The sequence below is a fragment of the Salmo salar genome, chromosome 06 (assembly GCF_965601325.2).
Source record: "Salmo salar chromosome 06, fSalSal1, whole genome shotgun sequence".
NCBI classification, from domain to species: Eukaryota; Metazoa; Chordata; class Actinopteri; order Salmoniformes; family Salmonidae; genus Salmo; species Salmo salar.
The window spans coordinates 42,443,822-42,466,373 of NC_138296.1; the positions used below are offsets into that span (position 1 = coordinate 42,443,822).

General features: G+C 42.4%; 1 protein-coding gene across 1 annotated transcript; it reads right to left on the reverse strand.

Annotated features, from left to right (window-relative positions):
• Window positions 1-9,258: 9,258 nt before the first annotated feature.
• On the reverse strand, window positions 9,259-22,501 carry LOC106607233 (MICAL-like protein 2). The gene is made up of 18 exons (XM_082976607.1): window positions 22,134-22,501; window positions 20,935-20,983; window positions 18,782-18,923; window positions 18,225-18,403; window positions 15,455-15,588; window positions 14,857-15,372; window positions 14,550-14,716; window positions 14,119-14,194; window positions 13,438-13,643; window positions 13,211-13,318; window positions 13,042-13,104; window positions 12,803-12,867; window positions 12,510-12,627; window positions 11,275-11,377; window positions 11,111-11,184; window positions 10,872-10,986; window positions 10,660-10,706; window positions 9,259-10,576 (listed from the first exon to the last, which is right to left on the reverse strand). The coding sequence occupies exons 1-18, from the start codon at window positions 22,274-22,276 to the stop codon at window positions 10,473-10,475; spliced, it is 2,409 nt and encodes an 802-aa protein (XP_082832733.1). The 5' UTR covers window positions 22,277-22,501; the 3' UTR covers window positions 9,259-10,472.
• Between the last annotated feature and the right edge of the window lie 51 nt (window positions 22,502-22,552).

The window sequence follows — 22,552 nt, forward strand, 5'->3', positions numbered from 1 at the left end:
TGACATTAAACCATTGGTTGAGCCATGCAACGTCTGAGCAGGGGAATGCGACCATGATGTGGTTAGCTGATTGGTAAAATACCTATCCAGGTGTTGTAAGATCTGGCAGGCGTCTGCAATGTTTGAGCAGAGGAACGTGCCCATTGAGATGAGAGCGATGCAACACTTTGCTCTCACACAGTCACACAGAGTATCTGTGCATGTGCACGATTGCACTTCACACTGCTACAAAGTGGTAGCTACAGGACCAAAACAGTAGAGAAGTTTAGCCTCGCGCTTCAACGCTCCAGGGTTGTTGAGGAAATTGACCCACTGCTACTGTTAACTTGGTGCTTCTACGTCATCTCGCTGAGTCTACCTTTAAAACCTGACCGAACCTAACATAAACACACTGGATGACCTGACCCATCTCCTTATAGATTACTGCCCCACAGTGGCAAGAAGTGACATCGCAAAAAAATACTGAAACTACACAACACGTAAATGGCTCCTAACCTTCCACACATAGGCTACTTTATGTCCATAACACTAAAACTGAAACTCAAATCATATCAAAAGCAAATCGATTTTTTTTTAATGAAACTTAAAGTAAATAAAAATGAATGAATCAGATCTGAAAACTTACTGAAACTAAACTGAATTTCAAATACAATTCTTTAAACTAATAGAAATAAAAACGATCATAAAAACACTAAATTATAATAACCTTGGTGGTAGTTGTACAGTGACTGTGTAAAAGTAGCCTAATAGTAATAGATGTAGATTGGTAGGTTTAGCAATGCTAAGTAGGGTAGCTATTGTCGTGTTTAGTGAGTTTCTAGTTTCAAAGTTTGTCACGTGCACAGGATACAGCAGGTGTAAAATAGTACAGTGAAATGCATACTTGCAAGTTCTTCCCCAACAATACAGAATATAATAAAAAATATATCTAATAATTATAGAAAAAGATAACACGAGGAATAAATACACAATGAGCAATGATAGCTTGGCTATATACATGGGGTAGTACGGCATCGATGTGCAGGGGAGCGATGGAATTGAGGTAGATACAGTATGTACATATAGGTAGGGATACCTATATGTCAACAGGACAGACGAACAGTAACAGCGTATGTGATGAGTCAAGAGGGCCAATGCAGATAGTTAAATAGTTAACCATTACCTACCCTGACTAACTATTTAGCATTTGTACAGCTTGGGGGTAGAAGCTGTTCAGGGTCCTGTTGGTTCCAGACTTGCCATGAGGTATCAGGGAGAACAGTCTATGACTTAGGGTGGCTGATTTTTAGGGCCTTCATCTGACACTGGACAACAACCAGGACAACTGACTGGTATAGAGGTCATGGATGGCAGGGAGCTCGGCCCCAGGAATGTACTGGGCCGTGCGTACTACCCTCTGTAGCGCCTTGCGGTCGGATGCCAAGCAGTTGCCATACCAAACGTGATGCAGCCAGTCAATATGCTCTCAATGGTGCAGCTGTAGAACTTTGAGGATCTGAGGGCCCATGCCAAATCTTTTCAACCTCCTGAAAGGGAAGAGGCGTTGTCGTGCCCTATTTACGACTGTGTTGGTGTGTGTGGACCATGACAATTCCTTAATGATGTGGACACCGAGGAACTTGAAGCTCTCAACACGCTCCAATACAGCCCCATCGATGTGGATGGGGGTGTGCTCAGCCCTCCGGTTCCTGTAGTCCACAATCAGCTCCTTTGTCTTGCTGACATTGAGGGAGAGGTTGTTGTCCTGGCACCACACTGCCAGGTCTCGGACCTCCTCCCTCTAGGCAGTTTCATCGTCATCGGTGATCAGGCCTAACACCGTTGTGTTGTCAGCAAACTTTATGAAGGTGTTGGAGTCGTGTGCAGGGATTACAGGAGGGAATTAAGCAAGTACCCCTGAGGGGCCCCGTGTTTAGGGTCAGCATGGCAGATGTGTTTTTGCCTACCCTCACCACCTGGGGGCTGCCCATCAGGAAGCATCATTGCCGGGGTTCAGCTGTGTGCCCACTGTGCCACCATTTTACACATTGCCTTAGGATGAGCTACTTTTGTAATATTTACCATGCTTGCCAAATCAGACTCAAAATCAAACTGCTCATGCAATATAATATGCTTTGATGTATTTGACCATTTTTAATGATGTTGACTTCTTTAAACGTCTTCTCCAGAACCGCTGGACCGATCGGCACCTAATTTGGAATACAGCATCTACGGATGCACATCTTCAAATATATTCTAAGACTCTAGCTAAAACAATATGGCCGCTATGAGCCGATGGCTTGCACGAATGTTTTTTCCTGTCCAACAGCGCCACAATGTGGCCAAACTCAACCCTACTATACAGGTTAGCTAGACTCATATCCTTGAGCATGTGCGCCAAATTTCATCATTGAGTCAGATGAAGAGATACAAAAATGTGCCTGTTATAGCGTCAATGTGTAGTCGATATGAAGGTACCCGCATATGTTGAGTCTTGACAGTGTTTGCAACGCGTGTACCAAGATGTGCTAAAATACAAATATCCGTGACTGACTTATGTGCCAGACCACGCCCGAGTGAATGTTTATTGGTCAGTAGCGGCCATGTTGTTTGACATACCTTGGTCCATAGAGGCCAGATATCAAGTTTAGTGCAGATCGGTCAATCCCCGCCAGAAGAGTAGCGTCGTTTTTCAATAAAATTCTAAATGCCGGAAAATCCATCATGGCAGACTTTATGGGTCCTTGAGGCAAATTTGTTTCATGTGAGGAGAGGGATCTGCATACCACATTTCTAGCGCAAACAGGGTGAGGGGTGTGGCCTTTAAAAGCTTTTCAATCGCTTGTTATAGTGCCACCATTTTGCCAATTGGCTTGGCATGAGAGGGTGTGGCCCATGGCCCAAAAACAGTCATTAATATAGCAGCAGTGTTAGTGGTTGATGGGTGTGTGAATGGTGACGTGAATGTGTGTACATGTTGAGAGAGTGTGCACGCAAGAGTGTCAGTGTAGGTGGTGTGACATGTGGGTAGAGACCAGAGTGTGTGCATAGAGTCAGTGCAGATAGTCTGTGGATGAGGGTGGGCAGTCATTGTCAGCTGTTCAAGAGTCTTATTGCTTGGGATAGAAGCTGTCTCGGAGTCTGTTGGTTTGAGTCTCGGTGCTAAGGTATCGCCTGCTGGAGGGTGGCAGAGAGAACAGTCCATGGCTGGGGTGGCTGGAGTCTCTGGCAATCTTTCAGGCCATCCTCTGACACCGCCTTCCTGTGTTAGGTTGTTAGAGTGGGTTAATTTAGTGGGTTGGAGTGAGCTGTGGGGCATAATCTGTCTTGGAATGTGTTCCCCCAGTGCTATAATTATTAAAAAATGTGAAAGGCCCATTGCAGTTAATTTAACAGTGGGAAGTTAGCTTAATGAAAGTAGCTGATGTAGTTATTAAAACAGCTGTACCTCTTGATTGGTAGATGATTGGTTATTTCTGTTCTGATTTCACATTTGAATAGCATGGAAACAGACCAAGATTTCATACCCACTAAGTTTGTCGAAGTTTATAGAAAATGTAGTTGATTTGGTTACTAAATCAGCTGTATAATGTGATTGGTAGAAGATAGCTGTTCTGATTTCAGATTTGACTAGCAGAGAAGCAAACTAAGTTTTTGACTGAGTTGTTGGGAAAGTGGTCATAGCTGATTTGTGTCAAAAGTGACATTGTTAACAGTAAATAAAAGGTTGGAAGTCATGGGAGTTAACAATGGGAGCTTTAGAATGTTGAAGAAATCCAATTAAAGTCTTTTTAGGAGGACAAAATTCTTATTTTACAAGAAACCTATTGCAGACCAGTCTGCACGTTTTAAAGTTTGAATGGAGTTTCTAGCTTCAACCGGTGTAAGAGGAGAAGCATTCCAAATAACTTAAGTCAGAATTAAGTTGTACATTATTTAAAGTGGAACTGCTGTCGCAAGTTCCTTTAATAAGAGCTGACATCAAACATGTTAGCCCTGGGCTAATTACTGCCCTAGGTTAAGTATAGCCCGGGGGCAAAGACTGCACTGCACTGCACTCAACCTTACAGCGCATAATGCAGTGTTATAGTGTGATGGAGAGTCAACAGCTTTTTCTAATGGGCCCAAAGCAGGCTCTCTTTCATGCATATCCTCAACATGTTAGATAAATGAAAGCGTACAATAACCATACAACATAGTTTGGGTTTAATGCTCCAAAGTCATGCTAAAGTGTACCAGCATCAGACGGCTGGTAAAAAGCCATGTGAAGAGGCTCAACTAAAGCCACAGACGTTCATCATGGCTTTTACCCTATCAAAGTCTAATCTGTCGGGGATTTCACGTGTGTTAACACAGCTACAAACGCAGAGAGCAAACACGTCGACAACAAGTGCATAAATGTCTCGATATATTAAACAACCAGACAATAAACAACCTATTCAATTCCAGGGATTTGCATGAGAAATGGGAGTATTAGTGAACACAGACATCCTCAATATCTACTTTCAGAAGAAGACTGACTTCAAACATTATCCTGTGAGTGAGAGGAAAGGAGAAGAGAGCCAAGCCCGACAGAGAGAGAGCCATGTCTTCCTCTCAGTTTTGGGCATATCTGTGCTCACAATATCAAAGATTAGTACAGTGTCACCACAGATCTGCAATAAGCTAATTGCTTAATTAGCTGACCCAATTCGATAAGCTTCTTTTAGCATATTAACAAGAGCTACGTAATACATAGCTGTGATTCATGACGACTGGGTTTATTTACGGGGTTTACAATTATGAGGGTGAAATACAAAACGTTATGGTCAATAATGCTCCTTTCATGAAAGTTCTGTAAAATAACATGTGATCATGTAAAACATTTCCAGTCCATCACATATTCATGATTAGAATGCTCAGACTACTTGATATGCACAGCTACTTTACGTCCGCTATGCGTCAGTGTCGGTGTGTTCCCGTTGAAACAATTAAGTTGAATCTGGGAATGATTTCACTGCACTCGCAATAATTCTGGACAATGGAGCATGAGGGTTAAACATAAAAATAATTTTCTTATTAGGTTGAAATGGATTAATTTACATTTTCTCCTTGCATACTTTACATATCCTGTATGATCTCTTGCACAGCGCAGGGAGGTCTGGGTAAAAGAGCACTATTTGTATAGGATGAACTCATCTATATGCTAATTCATTGGCATGTAGACCTGCTTCATTTCTCTGATTCATTCCTGTTTACCTATTAGCTGTTATAGATGCAAAAGGAAATTGGAATATTAAAAACCAAAAAGCTGAGGGCTACAAAGCATTAGCAGTACATCACCTGTTATTGTAGTCGTATTAGGGTGCCATTGTTGGCCTTTGTTTAAGCTGCACCCAAGAGCCAGGCTCCAAGTGAGGTTTCGTAAATAAAATGAGCCATCCCTTTAGTTAAGTGGGACCTGGTGCACCTGACAAACCATAATGAGGTTTCAAATGTACCTAAGCCGAGACAATGTCATATGGAAACGGGTCCAAAGCCTGTCTTAATATGTAGCAAAGGTTTCTTTTCAGGGGGGGCAGTCAAACTTAGTGTCTCAAAGCAACTCTGTTACACTTGCTTAGCACTACAGTGCAAGTTGAATACAACTACCTTTACTAAAACGCCACATGGCAACACCAACATGGGCTTATATGGGAGATGTGACAGATCATATTACAACCAGAGCCTAAATGCTAATGTAATTCCACATGAACTGGGCTTAAATAGATCCAATCGACCATTCGCTGATACCCACTTCCGTTGTGTTTAAGAGGATGACAACCTCCCTCTTATTGTCTAAGTAATTCACCAAAATTGCCACTTATAGCCGCTCAGAGTTGTACGTTTCATCTCGGAGCTTCCTCTGGTCTTTGCTACTCATCCCATTCCGACTTCCTTCCGAAAACGCCACCACTTCATTAACCTTGCCAAGCGAGAGATAAGACAGGCATTGCATCAAAGCAGTCTGCCCACAGAGAGAGAGAACAGAGCCCAGTCTCTCCACTACACAGCAGCAGTCACACACCCAAGCAGAGACACTCCACAGACTTATGCGAAACTCAGGAGCGTGTGTTCTAAACTGTGTCACTCATAGGCTGTCTGAGAAACGAACAACTATATATCCGTTATGTTTTAAACAGTATTGAGTGAGAAGTGTGTTTTTTGTTTGAAAGCAAGGTGAACTTCCCCCATTGCACTGTCCACAATTGGACCACTGTCCAGAACATAACCAGGAGTCTGAAGGGAACATATGGTACCATACTGTAAAGACTGCTCAGTTACACAGAAACACTGTTGATGTTGCATTGACCTCTGACCTTAGAGGCATGGACATGAAAGGAATGATTGATGGAAAAGGCAGTGGAAAATAACTATTACCAAATTAAGTAATTGCCTGACAGCAATAATTACTGTAGCAACATAATACAAATATCATTTACAAGACTTCTATTTATACTACATGTTTGTTTTACTTAAATCGCCCTGCCCACAATTTCTGAAAAAATTATTTTCCTTAGGAGGAAACTGCAAATCCCTGTCTGGATTCTGTTAAAAGGCTTAAAATGTCACTAAATGCCAGGGCTGAGACTCCTGCTAACATGTAGGTCTTTAAGACAAGATGGTAAAGCGTTGAAAGTTACCTGAAATTGATGAGGTTAATATTCTTATCGCAAACTGAGGGGTTCTGTGAAAGTGGATATTGAAAAAAGGTAGACGGCACCATAACCCTTCATATTAGAGGGTATCAAACAGGACTTATGCAATGTAAACAGCAATTACTCATTGAATTGTTTATCATAGTCTTTAGATAATGGAATACACCGGCATATTTCAAAGAAATTAAATATTGTGGAGAAGACGTCACTGTCTTCATATGGGGGTATTACTAAAATATTACACCAACCAAACTGTTCTTGCATAGCAGACTGGAATTCAACATTAAATCACTTAACACATCCCTTTACTGAACATCTGAAATGCCAAATATGTCCACAGTGGCATCTCACTTATGATTAGCACACTTTCTGATATCAAAAAGGACCAAAGGCCAGATTCTGTTCCTAGGTTTCTTTGGAGACCATCCTCTCTTGGTTTTCAGCCAAATGTGAATCACAGGTAAAATACAGTGAAGTCAGTCATCCACCGAGCCAGCCCATAGTCTGAGGAGAGTGAGACATTCTGGCATCTATTAAGACTTATGTTATGTATTGTGTTGTGAGGGGAATTTTACTGATCCACAAAACCAGCAGGAAAAGGATAAGTGTGAGAGTTATAAGACCTTGTGGTAAAGCAACTGCATTGCAGAATCTCTGTTAAGTTAAAAGTTGCTGTGGCATTGAGCAGAAAGTCAGGCAGAATCCTGCATGCCCACTGATAACATGGTTGGATTAGGGATGTTTAAGGGAAGTGAAAATTATTCATTTGAGATGGATGAAAGCTGCACTTGTCAAATCTACCAGTCATGTACTTTATATATTTAATTTCCACTAGCCAGCATACATAATTTCTCCTCAATGCAAATTTCTACACACTGGAATTGTGAGCGTATTTACCTCGGCTCTCTCAAAACGTTCTGACACAGAAAAAGTATCGTCACTAAAAAAATAAAAAAAATAAAAAAAATTACTCCATTGAAGTAAAGCTGTGAACAAAACAATGCGATTCTGGTTTGCCATATTGAGAAACTAATTTTACACATCCATTTACAATCAAATGACTAGACAAACAACTTTCATTTGAAATAATGCTTTAAGATGAAATGAATGTGATGCGGGTTAGACCCTGGTTTTAGCACATCTAATGACAACTTTTAGCACATGCTCAATTGTGTCTAGTGTGTTAGTCCACTAAAAGTGTTGTAACTACTGTATGATTTATAAGTCATAAAGTCTTTCCCTTTCACTTAGTGTTGGTCTTACAGCCTAGCAACTCATAGAACATGTCCGTCTCCCTGTACAAATATTAAGATCTCTGATGAGAATTAAGTCTCCAGCCTGGATGGCCAATAAATTAGAGGCACGCTTCTCGTTTACTCATCAGAGCTAATGAGCCTGATAAAATTACCTCGAGGATCATAATTACAGGCTAGTGGCAGACTGAATGAGTACAACATGCGCACACACACATTTTATACAGAGGGGTTAACCCATATGCCCTCAAAAATGCTTACTGGTGTCTTGTTACTATAGCAATTATGGCTAAAACTATCAAATATAAATTACACTATAGATGGGTAGTGGATTTCATTGTAAAACATGCGTAAGGATGCAATACAATGTAGAGTACGGCACAAGTCCTTGTAACAAATAATTTAAACGAATTGAACGTAAAACCCTGAATAAGTCAAGATAACGTGTATTTTGTCAGAGCCAGTACAACACATTATTGCCACCCTTTCATAAAGATTAACCACTCCATCAGTAATGGCATATTTTGATGGACAGCGCGGACACAAGAGCTCACCTCAGAGGATTTCATTTCAGCACATTCACAGGACGAATTGTTTTACTTATGAATATTAATGGCCCTCTAATTTGAGGCCGTTGTTAATGCTTGTCGCTAGGAGCCTGGCAAATCAGGTCCCATTCCTGTTAAAACCATGTATTAGACACCCCCCTGACACTAAGCCCTCGCCTTTGATTCTTAATTGCAGAAGCGCAAGCATTTGCAGTAGATGGGGCGCAAAGCTTTAATTACCTCGATCACGCGTATTCTGTCTTGACTGTCACCTACATCACACATGGCGTACTGCACCAATATCACCCCAGCTCCTCTCAGCTAGAAAGATGCCGTTCCAAGTTTGTGATCACAATTTCATGCATCTTCAATTGGGGATATATCATTTATAAGTAGCTGCAAATATATTGACGTGAACAAAATCATCTTGATGCCGTCCCTAAAACCCATATTAAATGCAGAAAAGTACATAGCTCTGAATGATCACTTCTGAGCTTAAGTAGGGCCCCGGCATAGCTGGTCCAGAACCAAAACATGTTGGATGAGGACTGTGGTCTGTAACTTTGTGCTTCTATGAGATAGAACTCAAGGATCGGTTTAGATTTCTCATTAGGAACTGAACAGTCTCACATGTGAAGAATTCAAATTATATTGAAAATACATCCCCTACAGTTTATCAAGGAACATGTTAATTGAAACTATAAAATATCATGGCCAATAATTGCTTAAAGTAAAATAAAAAAGGCCTACAGTTAAATTCTACAAGACCTTAAGTTAGATATGAGTGCTTTCAAAACCAAGTATGCTCAAATTATTTATTGGACAGCCAACTCATTTCAATAAAAAATAAAAAACACATTAATTTAACATTCCTTCCAAATTTTAAAAAGTCAGACATTGGGACCTGTGCATACCTCAAACAGCATTTTCACAGATGACTCCAAAAGACAACAATGTTTACTTAAAACATTGCAATAATGGACCAGGCATAAACAATGCTTCAGTAGATAATTCTATACTAATATATGTTTAATTAAAACAGGTTTAAGATTAAAAGCTCAATACAACCATTAGTTTATAAGCTACTGTTCTACGTAAGCTTTCACAATGTTATTGCATCAGCAGAGTTGGAACTTTTTGCAGCATGTATAAAATTTGCAAATAAATTAACTGTGTACTGTGGTGAATTGGATTCAGGTTCCTGCCCGGTACGTATACGGTAAAACCATGGTGCCACCTACAGCACGACAGGAGAATTACAGCCTTTAAAAATGAGGTAGCGTAGAACACGCTGCTCACCACTTCACTGGTCTACAGACAGATTCCACTAGAAATGTTACTCGATGTTTCTTTGTAATGACATACTTTTTGGAAGTAAAATAAAAGACATTGGTATTAAAATAGACATCCTGGAGCAAAAACGTCACTCAAAGGCAAGCTCTTCTTTTGATACTAACAACTTAACAGTGATATGGATTCTCCTTCACCATTATCTGGTGCAACAATACCTGTTACATTATTTTGCATTGGACTCATTCTAACAGTGACTCTTGAACACCTCTTCACAACAATCCAAACCTAGACTGTGGGGGGAAAAAAACTAACAAAGTTAAGCAAACCATGAGCTAAATTGTGTTCTCTTAGATATACACCATAACTCACAAGGAACAAAACATCACATTATGATCAGTCAAGTGTCATGAGACCCATCTCAAGAACAACACTAAATGAAGAGTGAAAGCCTGGAGTCTTCTCAAACAAAAAACATTTCTAAACAAACCTTTGTGACAAAACACCAACTTGATGTGATATGTTGCTGGGGAAAAAAAAGAAGTTGGTCTTGGACCTTAAGATCTTTTAGACTCAGCAACATACAATCTTGTTACTTATTAGCCGAGTTCCAATACCGCCATGAACAAAAGTTGGTGCACACACTCCGTATCACTTGAAAATATAAACCCAATTAAAAACAATCCAGACATGGGAAAACGCATACCTCAACCCCCCAGAGCAGATCAAAACGCAGTCCCTGGATCCCTCACAGTGACCTTTTTACTACTTTTTTGTCTGAACAGCATTTTGAAGGAAGACTTCCTCTTGATTTTGGATTGTTTAAGTCCTGTCCACCAGAACAAAGAGAGGAAAAGACATTAAGCAAGGAACATCCCAGGGTTTAAAGACAGGGGCATTTTAAATACTCACCAAGAGTCTGCATCATTTCATTCAACTGCTGATCCTCTTTGTCTTCCCTAAAAATGGAGAACATGTTTAGGTTTTTCAAGTTACACATCCAGCTTGACCTCAGTGACATTCCAGTCACTGCTTGAGACCAGTGCAGATACTCAAATGCTCCTCACATTTTAAAAAAGGTCAACTGAAATTGTACAAGCAATAAAGTTGCACTACTTCCCTACCTGAGCCTGTCTTCATCCAGTCCTTCTACAATGGCGTTTCTACCGTTCACAATCTCCATCAACCTCTCCATCAGCCTGTTCTCTCGCCGACGCTCCTCTGTAGACTTCAGATGATCTGTGACACCAGGGATAAGACGACCTGTGTTAGACATAAGGGCACTACAAAACGGTAGCTGCTGATCTGTTAGGGGATTGTAAAGTAAACAGTTGAGTTGCTGTGTGAACATTGTGCCTCCTACCTGGTTTCTCCAACAGTCTACGCAGCTCACCCTCCACTCCAGGCTGCTGCTCCTCCAGGTCTTGAGTCTTAGCTCTGACAAATGCAATAAGTGATGTTTAAACCATTGTAATTCCAAAATGGTGCATATACATTTGGGTAACATTTAACTTGACAAGTACTCACATGTACACAAGCTCCGACTCCCTCCTAATGTAGGTCTGCTTCTTTCGGATCAGGTTGAACCAGTCAACCATCAGAGGGTCCATCAAAATGTCCCCCTCACCCTCTGCAAAAGGCCAGTGTCAAGGAAGTTCATTGGCAATACATAAAATAAATGACATTTATTTGTGCAAGACTTATGAACAAAATGAATCACATTGTTCCAGTCCAACATGCACATTGAGCCTTTGCCAGTGCCTAAGGGCTGTGGGTATACAAACACACCAGCCACAACCAATAGTACAAATTGGCCTGGGACAGAGAGAAGAGTCCCATTAACTCCCCCTGCCTCCTATCAGCAGGACAGACAGGAGCATGTAAGGAGTGAGGGAGGGAGTAAAGCAGTGAACCAGATAATAATATTAATATAACCGTGCCCAGATGGTGACCTTGAGCAGAGCAATCAGGCCCCCCTACTGCTCCTGCTCTGTCTGCAGCCACAGCCAGTCTCTGGGGCTGGTCAGCTCTTCACCACCACCTCGCTATCACTCAAGGGGGATGGATAGTATCAGAGAGGGAGAAGGCGCTCCCATGCGGACAATGCCCGCCTCTCGCCTCATTGGGCCGTGGAGGAGGGAAATGGAACCTGTTCGGCAGTCACCTCTCCCCTCCAGGCTGTGTGGGTTTGGATTCCTGTGTAGAGTCCCAGGTGGGCTAGCAGGGATAACATGCTCACCATCAGAGCACAACTCAAAACTGAGAAGTGGAGGGACTGGGCCATTTCAATTGAAGTACATTAAGAAATATCTAATCATAAAGGCTGGTTGGTCTATTTGGAAGTTAACTTGGAAATAAACTTTGATAGAGGGGGAGAATCTCAATTGCATACTCCTCGCATCCTCTCCCCTTCTCAAAACCCATTGGAGGAGAAGGGCTTCCTCATCCAATGGTTGAGGCGAGGAGTACGCAATTGAGATTCTCCCATGTCCTTCAAAATCTTGTCCTGAAAAAAGATCCAGTTAGGGTTGAAACATGGTCCGTGTTCTTTAACATAAACGACAAGCGATTCTGCACACAGTTAAGTCCTTCAAAAGCCAGACAAATGCCAAAACCAATAACTTAACTAAAACGTCAAAGGGAGAAAGTGTATGCAGAGGACCTCTCCCCCACTTGCTTTGGCAAATGAACAATCGCTATTAGTCAACATCAACAAAGGAAGGAGAGACACTGGGAGTAAAGGGAAGTCCCTTGGAAAGTACCTTCCTCACAGCTGCGAAGCCTCTTCTCCATCTCCACTCCCTTCCTCTCCAAGTCGCCCAGGCTGTCTTCAATCTCACGCAGCTCCTTCACTATCTGGTCCATGGGGATGTGATGGGACTTGCATTGAACAAAACAAAGAAAAACCCCATTGTGTCACCACCAATTGCTAATCCTGTGTAATGATTTAACTATAACCTGATTTTCATAAGAATATTACATATTGTCACATAGGATAGTTATTGCCTCTAGTAACATGCCACTATTTAAGTAGGAGACAAAACTGACAACTTACCGAGGGGGACCTCGTTTCAGACTGAGAGGTGTTTGTGGGTGACAAATACTTTCCATTTTTGGAGCCTAAGAGGTAGATAATCCTATTTTATTACATATTTAATGGCTGACACTCAGGGAGCCATTGTCACATAAGACTTAACTTCTGAAAATAAACAGGCTAAGACATAACAAAAAAAAGATTCAAACATCAATGGTTGAGACAATGTCTGGTAATAGAAAGTGAAGGCTCCGTCTAACCGGTGGAGCCATGGCGAGGCCGTTTAGGAGACATAGGGGGAGAATAATCGCCATCCGTTGAGCCTAAAAAAAAAAAATCAAACAGAATGTAACCGATTAATAAACTGCAATATATAGACTCCAAATACATTGTTGCGATGCAATCACTGAATGGAGTTCTTGTCTTTACCCGATCCCGAAGAGCTGAGGTGAGGCTTATTGGGAGTGGGAACCCTGTGCCAGACAGGAACCAGGGGAGGAGTGGACAACAGAGTAGAATAATTCCCATTTTTAGTACCTAGAAGGTGAGGCGCGATAATTTAAAATCCCAACAAGTCATCGAAAATGTTTACTCAATCACTTATGAGACACTAATCACTACTCTGCCAACTTTAGAGGATAATAAAAAGCATGTACCCAAGCCTCCAGAGCCGCAACGGGGCTGCTTGGGAGACGGAGCTCTGTGAGACACAGAGACAGGTGGAGGAGGGTTGAAGGCTGCTGGGGGAATCGGAGGAGAGGTAGAGCTGATGTTGACGATGATACTAGTAGCAAAAGACTTCGAGATGGCTTCAGGTTTGGGTTGCTCAACAATGATCGCTTGGTCCTTAGAGTCAGAGGTGCTGGGGAAAGAGGGTGCATGTAAGGAACAGGAAAATATTGGACTTTCCCCTGAAATCAACCATTTTGGATTGAACATACAGTAAGTACAAACAGAACATTCAGCCTCACCTTAAATATTTAGAAATAATGGAGGTGAAAAAACAGTGGAGGGGGTCAGAGGGAACTCTGGGAAGCTAGTTAGTGTTGCACTAGGGTTCATTTCAGGCATAGCACTCCTTGGGACTTGTGAGGATGGGGGAGGAGAGTGGCAGCAATTTCAGCCAATCAGCCATAACAGAGCAAGGCGAGGCAGGATGAATCTGGAGGCTGGAGGAGTGGATACATGAGATGCCCAACTGGTTAGCTCTCCAGATCAGATATATAATTTAATCTCTCACCCGGGTGACCATACCCGCCTTCCATTTGCGTGGATGTACAGGATTAGAAAGAGAAAGTGGTTGATTAACAGATAACTGATGAGCTGTCCAGACTTACTTCAGTCCTGGTCCATTTTTAACAGGCTTGAGCTTTGATCGCCAGTTAACAGGAGCCTCTGCACAGCCTGCACTTACTGCCAAAGAGAAATACATTTTCAAAGGAGAGTGGATGATTCAAGCTCATTATCAAATTCAATGTACATTTTTTTTTTTTTACATTTAAAATAAAGGGCTAAACAAGCTGGGATGACCAAATTAAAAATGGCTGTTAGTGAAGACTGCTAATGCACTAGCAGCGCATCTTATTTTCATGCACTTAAAAACAGACTTTTGTTAAACTGTATGGAAATGCTGTTCTCGGCTACACCCTTGTATTAACAAGGTAATCGAAAGCGTTCCAGCTTTTGAAGTTTCCCCTATGACCCATTGTAAAAACATGATCATGATAAAAAAAAGTACTGAAAATTAAGTGGAATTGAAAAAGCTTGCCTTTGGTGGTGGAGGATACAGTTGTTGGTCTGACGCTGGCTTTGTTGACAGTGTTAAGCAATTCCTTATTGCTTGTGGGGCTGGTGAAGAGTTGTCCTGCTGTGCCTGGCCCACATTTAGCCTGCTTCCAGCTGGGGAGGTCAGCTGAACTAAGCACGTCTCCAAACCTGGGAAGCAATACCATCACCATTAGGTTTGGAAATGTACATTTAGTATTAGCTGACATCCACAAAATGATAGGAACTGTGGCTGTGCACACTGGAACAACACTAAAAGCCTGTAGGTAAACCCAAAGGCCTTTTCTCACCTCCTTTCTGCTGGTCGGATAACAAAGTATCTGGTGTTATTGTTGTTGCAGTTCGCTTCAACTAGTTTCTGGGTAATGACAGCCCTGGCTCGGTTCTTCTCTTCCTCAGGACTCAGGGGTACCCTCGGCAGTCCTGAGGGGGCTGGGGGCTTCTGGCTGCTGGAGGGGCCCTCTGGGGCTGAGGTAGATGACTGGAAGAACCTCTGCCGTGCTGCCTGGGTTCTCTGGGCCGAGCTGGTCCAGGGTTGGGGAGCTGGGGTGGTGGTCTCCACAGGCTGCAAGACCACCTTGATGGGGATCGAAGGTACAGAGGTGGAGCGGGAGACAGACTGGACTCTGCTGGTGTCACTTCTGGATTCAACATTGGCGCTTGGGCATCCGGTTTGGATGACAACCCCAGAGGGAGGCTTGTTGCAGCCATTCTTAGTGTTCTGGTCATTGTTACAGATGAAGATACCTGGCTCCTTCCCTGGTTTATAGGCCCCAGCCAGGAGGACGATGGAGCATTCACTGCACCTAGTGAAAGGTGCAACAAAGGTATCAACACATTTTAACCATAATGATGGAGCTGCTATCTATTTTAAAAGTGGACATTTACGTGAAGCAGCTCCTGTGGTAAAGCTTCCCCTCGATGAAGTGCCGTTGGACCAGATGAACGTGGCATTTGCACACAACACATTTACTGCTCAGAGTGCCCGTCTTATTGGAGCTCTCCACCAAAACTTCAGGCTTCTGTGAAGGAGAGAGGAAAAATAAAAAAATAAAATAAAAAAAGTGTTTGTCATGTAAACTCAGCAAAAAAGAAAAAAAAAAAAAAACGTCCTCTCACTGTCAACTGCGTTTATTTTCAGCAAACTTAACATGTGTAAATATTTGTATGAACATAAGATTCAACAACTGAGACATAAACTGAACAAGTTCCAGACATGTGACTAACAGAAATGGAATAATGTGTCCCTGAACAAACTGGGGGATCAAAATCAAAACAGTCAGTATCTGGCGTAGCCACCAGCTGCATTAATTACTGCAGTGCATCTCCTCCTCAGACTACACCAGATATGCCAGTTCTTGCTGTGAGATGTAACCCAACACTTCCAAGGCACCTGCAAGTTCCCGGACATTTCTGGGGGGAAATGGCCCTAACCCTCCGATCCAACAGGTCCCAGACGTGCTCAATGGGATTGAGATTCAGGCTCTTCACTGGCCATGGCAGAACACTGACATTCCTGTCTTGCAGGAAATCACGCACAGAACAAGCATTATGGCGGGTGGCATTGTCATGCTGGAGTGTCATGTCAGGATGAGCCTGCAGGAAGGGTACCACAAGAGGGAGGAGTATGTCTTCCCTGTAACACACAGCATTGAATTTGCCTGCAATGACAAGTTCAGTCCGATGATGCTGTGGCACACCGCCCCAGACCATGACAGACCCTCCATCTCCAAATCGATCCCTCTCCAGAGTACAGGCCTTGGTTTAACGCTCATTCCGTCGACAAGAAACGCAAATCTGACCATCACCCCTGGTGAGACCAAACCGCGACTCGTCAGCGAAGAGCACTTTTTGCCAGTCTTGTCTGGTCCAGCGATGGTGGGTTTGTGCCCATAGGCGACGTTGTTGCCGTTGATGTCTGGTGAGGACCTGCCTTACAACAGGCCTACAAGCCCTCAGTCCAGCCTCTCAGCCTACTGCAGACAGTCTGAGCACTGATGGTGGGATTGTGCGTTTCTGGTGTAACTCAGGCAGTTGTTGTTGCCATCCTGTACCTATCCCGCAGGTGTGATGTTCAGATGTACAGATCCTGTGCAGGTGTTGTTACACGTGGTCTTCCACTGCGAGGACGATGGGCTGTCCGTCTTGTCTTAGGCGTCTCACAGTACGGACATAGCAATTTATTGCCCTGGCCACATCTGCAGTCCTCATGCCTCCTTGCAGCATGCCTAAGGCACGTTCACGCAAATGAGCAGAGACCCTGGGCATCTTTCTTTTGGTGCATTTCAGAGTCAGTAGAAAGAACACTAAAAAGCCCTAAGTTTTCATAACTGTGACCTTAAGCTGTTATTGTCATAACTACCGTTCCACAGGTGCACGTTCATTAATTAAACATTGTTTAAACCATTTACAATGAAGAACTGTCAAGTTATTTTGATTTTTACGAATTATCTTTGAAAGACAGGGTCCTGAAAAAGGGAGTTTAGATACACTACATGACCAAAAGTATGTGGACACCTGCTCGTCAAACATGTCATTCCAAAAATCATGGGCATTAATATGTAGTTGGTCCCCCTTTACTACTATAACAGCCTACACTCTTCTGGGAAGGCTTTCCACTCCCTGTTGGAACATTGCTGCAGGAACTTGCTTCCATTCAGCCACAAAAGCATTAGTGAGATCGGGCACTGATGTTGGACGATGAGGTCTGGCTCGCAGTCGGCGTCCCAATTCATCCCAAAGGTGTTCGATGGGGTTAAGGTCAGGGGTCTGTGCAGGCCAGTCAAGTTCTTCCACACCGAGCTTGACAAACCAACTTTAAGATTTCCCTTCAGTGGAACTAAAGGGCCTAGCCCAAACCATGAAAAACAGCCCCAGACCATTATTTCTCCAAACTTTACAGTTGGCACTAGGCTTTGGGGCAGGTAGCATTCCTGGCCAAACTCAGATTCATCCGTTGGACTGCCAAATGGTGAAGCGTGATTGGTCACTCCAGAGAAAGCATTTCCACTGCTCCAGAGTCCAATGGCGGCGAGCATTACACCACTCTAGCCAACGCTTGGCATTACCATCTTAAGCTTGTGTGTGGCTGCTCGGCCATGGAAACCCATTTCATGAAGCTCCCTATGAATAGTTCTTGTGCTGACGTTGCTTCCAGAGGCAGTTTGGAACTCTATAGTGAGTGTTACAACCGAGGATAGATGATTTTTACACGCTACAGCACTCGGCAGTCCTGTTCTGTGAGCTTGTGTGACTGACCACATCGCAGCTGAGCCATTGTTGCTCCTTGACGTTTTTACTTCACAATAACAGCACTTACAGTTTTCTGGGGCAGCTCTAGCAGGGCAGACATTTTACAAACTGACTTGTTGGAAAGGTGGCATCTTATGACAGTGCCACATTGAAAGTCACAGCTCTGCAGTAAGGCCATTCCACTGCCAATGTTTGTCTACGGAGATTGCATGCCTGTGTGCTTGAATTTATACACCTGTCAGCAATGGGTGTGGCTGAAATAGCCAAATCCACTAATTTGAAGGGGTGTCCACATACTGAATGTACACTATATATACAAAAGTAGTTCCCCTAAATGTATGCCTGTCGAACATTTTACCATTATTTTTTTAATTAGACATTAAAGAGCCATTTGTACTCCTCTAACCTGAACAGCAGCTCTGGTTGCTTTGGGGGAGGTTTTCACCATGAGAGAGGAGGGAGGTGGGCGATTCTCTATGGCCATTTTAGACACTATGGTTTTGGCAACCACCGGGAGATTCTTCTTTCCACACGGCTCCTCCTTGGAGCCCTCTGCTGGTCTTTTCACAGCACCCACGCCTCCAACTGGAAGACAACATTGGCCATCAGAAAATCAGAGGGTTGAGCCACAATACTCTAGTCTACAGTACCTGAACCAATAGCTCAGTAGAGATGCTTTGTGCATGTGAAACTGAAATTGTATATCCAAACCATCTTATAAACCAATAACCATAAACAATTTGAAAAACAAACATTTGACAAGTTTTAAATATACTACTGATTGTAAGGACAGGCACATTACACTAAACGGGTTTGAAGTAATGTTTTCACCAAATTTAACACAACACCTGTGTTTTTCCCACAATCACCTTAAGTAAACCTCACCAGGAAAGGAAGCATTTAGTGCAACATATAGGCTAGTGCTCCAATGTAACAAAGCTGCCTCAAGTCAGACAGTCTTACTAGGGTTGCGTCCGTGGAAGTAGTTGTAGTACTGGGAGACGTAGGTGAGGATGCTCAGTCGGTCTGGGATCCTCAGGGCCACCATGTCCTCTGCATCCAGCAGAGCAGCGATCCCCAGCTTGTCCTCCGCAACCCGGAAAGCCTGAAGTTAGAAATTAACACTTGTTTTATTAACCAACCCTAAAGCCATAGAGAGACAAGAGGGGTCAGGTGTATTGGAGTTCCCCCTAGCAAGCAGAACACATAACAGTTTGTAAAAATGTACAATGTTAACTTTTTTTTACATTTACAAAGCAGAGGTAATAAGGAAAAATCTTACATCATTTGAATAACACTTTCCCAATGTTCTTGAGTGTTTCTTAATATACAAAGCAGCTACTTAATTTAACTGTAAACAAAAGCCAGACAAAATGGTCTCTTCAGAAATAGGAAATAGTGAAGTCCAGCCAGCAGCTGTTTGTGGCCCCATGCCGGGGAGGTCTGGACAGGGGGTGAATAATGAATAGCACATTTTCTGTGCACACTCAGCCCTGGGAACAAGGAGGGAGAAGGACAACGGGGCATTGTTTAGGCTCAACCTGGATGTGCTCATTAAAATGTTAAAGTACAGCCTTGCAGAACGGCATATCCGTTCGCGTTGGAGCAGGAGGAGAAAGGCCAAACAACTTCTACATTTGTGAGATTCTCTGTATAACAGAAACGTAACTGCCCATTGTTGCTGTACTGTAACGAAACAGAGTCTGGACAAGACAAATGCATATTTGAGTCTGTAGTGACAGAACCACCACAGAGAAACCTGACACACACACGAAGGACTGGGACCTCCTTGTCATGAAATAGAGAGGACTACTGTCAATGTGTATGGGATTACCTCATACTAAAAAGAAGTAGCTACACAACATTGGTGTTTGGACTCCACCATGGGGGAATTCCTTCCTAGTTGGTTGGTCAAATAGACTAGCGTTACTAAAACTGAGAAGGAAAAAAAACGATATTCTTCTTTGTGGCTTAAAAACACATTTTTCTTATGCAACCCCCCAAGCAGTGTTGTCTCACCATACTGTCTAACATTTGTAAATGGACCTTTATCGTGCGGATCGAGTGGCCCACGGATAACAGTAAGCCTCATTCATAATGAATAACCCAGGGAGCCTCTTCTGGTACTCAGGTTCTTAACAGACGCTGTGGGGGATCGGCACAACTAGCAGCTAGTGTTTAGCAACAGATCCTGGAGAGCATAGAACACTATGAGGTCTGTAATCCTCAAATCAGAGGAAACCAGCACAGAGAGAATGACTAAATTATGGACAAGTCCCAGCTGCGCTGCTGTTTAACTCATTCTTATCCTAACACACTTCCTGCTATGAAGGAAATAGAGAGGGGGGGGACAACGACAAAACAGTTGGTGAAATAATTCCAAAGGAGTTAAAAACAAGTTAAATACAACCAAGTCCAACATAGTATCTGATGTTCTTCAGGTGTTAATAGTCAAGTCGGCATCTGTCGAAGTATCAATAGAAATGTGTAACTAGCCAAAGTCACTACCAAGTGAATTGTTAGGCAGTGTAACACTCACTGACTTGACACGTTCCGTACAACTCGCAGATGATATTCTCCTCACATTAAAACAGCAACATGGGACAGACCTCGTATAGCACCCCAAGCAGAGATGGTTTCCCAAACTACAGTTGGTATATGAATAACCTTGCCTGGGACATGAAATCCTAGGAATACATGTTCAGTTATCAACTGGGAAAGACGTTCTGCATTTGGCCACTGCGTTTACATACTATGCATGCTACAAGCAATAGGTCACATTTATGGTGAGCCATCACATTCTTTTCATGAGTTGCATTCAACATCACCCTTCAAAGCAAAATGTGTTTGCCCCGGTTCAATAGAAACACTTCTGAGGTATATATCAAAAATAACCATGAATTGACTTGTGCACAATTCCAGTCCTTTGGAGACTTCACTAATAAAAATAGGCCTGAATGTTACAAAGGACTTGATGCATTTCTAACAATGCAATCACCTCAATCACAAACCAACTGACTTCCTGATAAGATGGCCAAACAGTTCAGTATGGGCATGTCAATGTACATCCTTCAACTGTGCTGATGTTACATGCATAAATAGACAGTACATCTTACCAAGTTGTTGTTGTCAAAAACATCCTCTTTATTCAGGGAGTCGTAGTCTCTGAATATAGAACACAGGGAAATTAGTAATTCACATTGGGGAGGTTGATCAAAGGTTATTCTCGTGAATTTGGGTGAGTAACTGCCCTGTTCATGGAAAATACCCAGGTTTCATCAAAGATAATATTGTAGTCCACTAGTACAGCAAGAAATCTTGTGGGAATGGTTATGCTGTGAGGTTTCTTTCTATTTCAGACATTTAGTACATAAAATCGAATGTGTTCTCTTGTTAAACAAGAATGATGTTTGACCTAACCTGGAAACTCTAAGAAGTTTGACTAGGGCATATTTTATTGCCATTCATGTGACATTATGCAACGTATTGATTAAAAATAAAGGATCACATGCAAACCTACATGAAACTATGGTTAAAAAAAAACAAAGATTCCTTACTCGTAGTTCAAAATTCACTTATGAATATTTGCCTATGCTAATCTAGCCTAATTTATGAACATGCCTAGATAAATATAGGTAAAATTAAATAAAAATTGCAACCAAAAGTTTGTCCATCCTCTGACTAAAAGGACGCTGGCGAGGGGGGATTCCCGCCACCATTGTTAGACAGGAAGCCACTGGGAATACTTTAGTTCTAAATAAATAGAACATGATAGCAAATAGCGCTTCGTTTCTACTGTATGTAGTGTTACAAGGATTACATTAGGCCTAACGTTACATGAGAACATTACTTTTCTAAATCATGATTCGAAGCTATAGTCTAAGCTACAAAATGTGTTCGCAAAGTAGAAGACTACATGACAAAAACATTAAAATGTTGTTTGGTTGTGGTAAGGTACGTCGACAGGAGGCTAAGGTTTCCCAAACTCGGTAACGTTACACGTTCTGGTTTTTTGCCCTAACATTACTCAGCTGATTCAAATCAACTAATCAAGCTTTGATCATTTGAAATCAGCTGTGTGGTGTTATGGCAAAAATAAAACGGTCACCGAGTTTGGAAAACGCCGAGGTCGGTTATTCATATGATTCAAAAAATATTACAAGTTTTAACTGTAGCTTTAAAAGCGAATGCCCATCGAAGTGTTTGGACGTATTGATTGTTTGCTGCTGCTGATGATTTGTTGCACCTGATTAACCATTACGTTGAACATCAATTCTTCACCCAAATCTGTATTTTAAGTCATTATAATTCTTACATTAGGTCCGGTCTGTACTTATGGATAAGCGCACAGAACGCCAACCCGTCCCTAAAAGAAGTTGTCATGTTGATGATAGCCACATCTCGGTACCCATCGCATTGAAGTTTGCACCACTGTTGAAGCGCCTTGATGGCAGCCATCCTTCCCGGAGCGCGTCCTGACAAATAAATTACTTCCGAAAAAAGATCTATACAAAAGAAAAGTATGCAACCAGTGGGTGTTATGTCTTATTTCAGGTGATGTACAGGTAGTAGAAAGCAAGATACCGATTACCAAGAAAGAAAAGCCAGTTCAAACTATTCAGTGTTCAATCATCAGCTGATGCTCGCGACTGATACGCTACCATTGCATACCTCATGAAAAAGTATATTGGCGTGACGCAAGGGGGCGAGGCTTTGGTTCAGTATCCTAATTAA

What these genes read in the sequence shown, in the direction of transcription:
- LOC106607233 (XM_082976607.1), bottom strand. Translation starts at nt 22,276, where the DNA reads ATGGCTGCCATCAAGGCGCTTCAACAGTGGTGCAAACTTCAATGCGAT. An exon ending in AAGTACAGACCGGACCTAAT is followed by an intron (nt 20,984 to 22,133) that starts GTAAGAATTATA and finishes TTCTATATTCAG; the next exon opens with AGACTACGACTCCCTGAATA. An exon ending in CCTCAGCTCTTCGGGATCGG is followed by an intron (nt 13,105 to 13,210) that starts GTAAAGACAAGA and finishes TTTTTTTTTTAG; the next exon opens with GCTCAACGGATGGCGATTAT.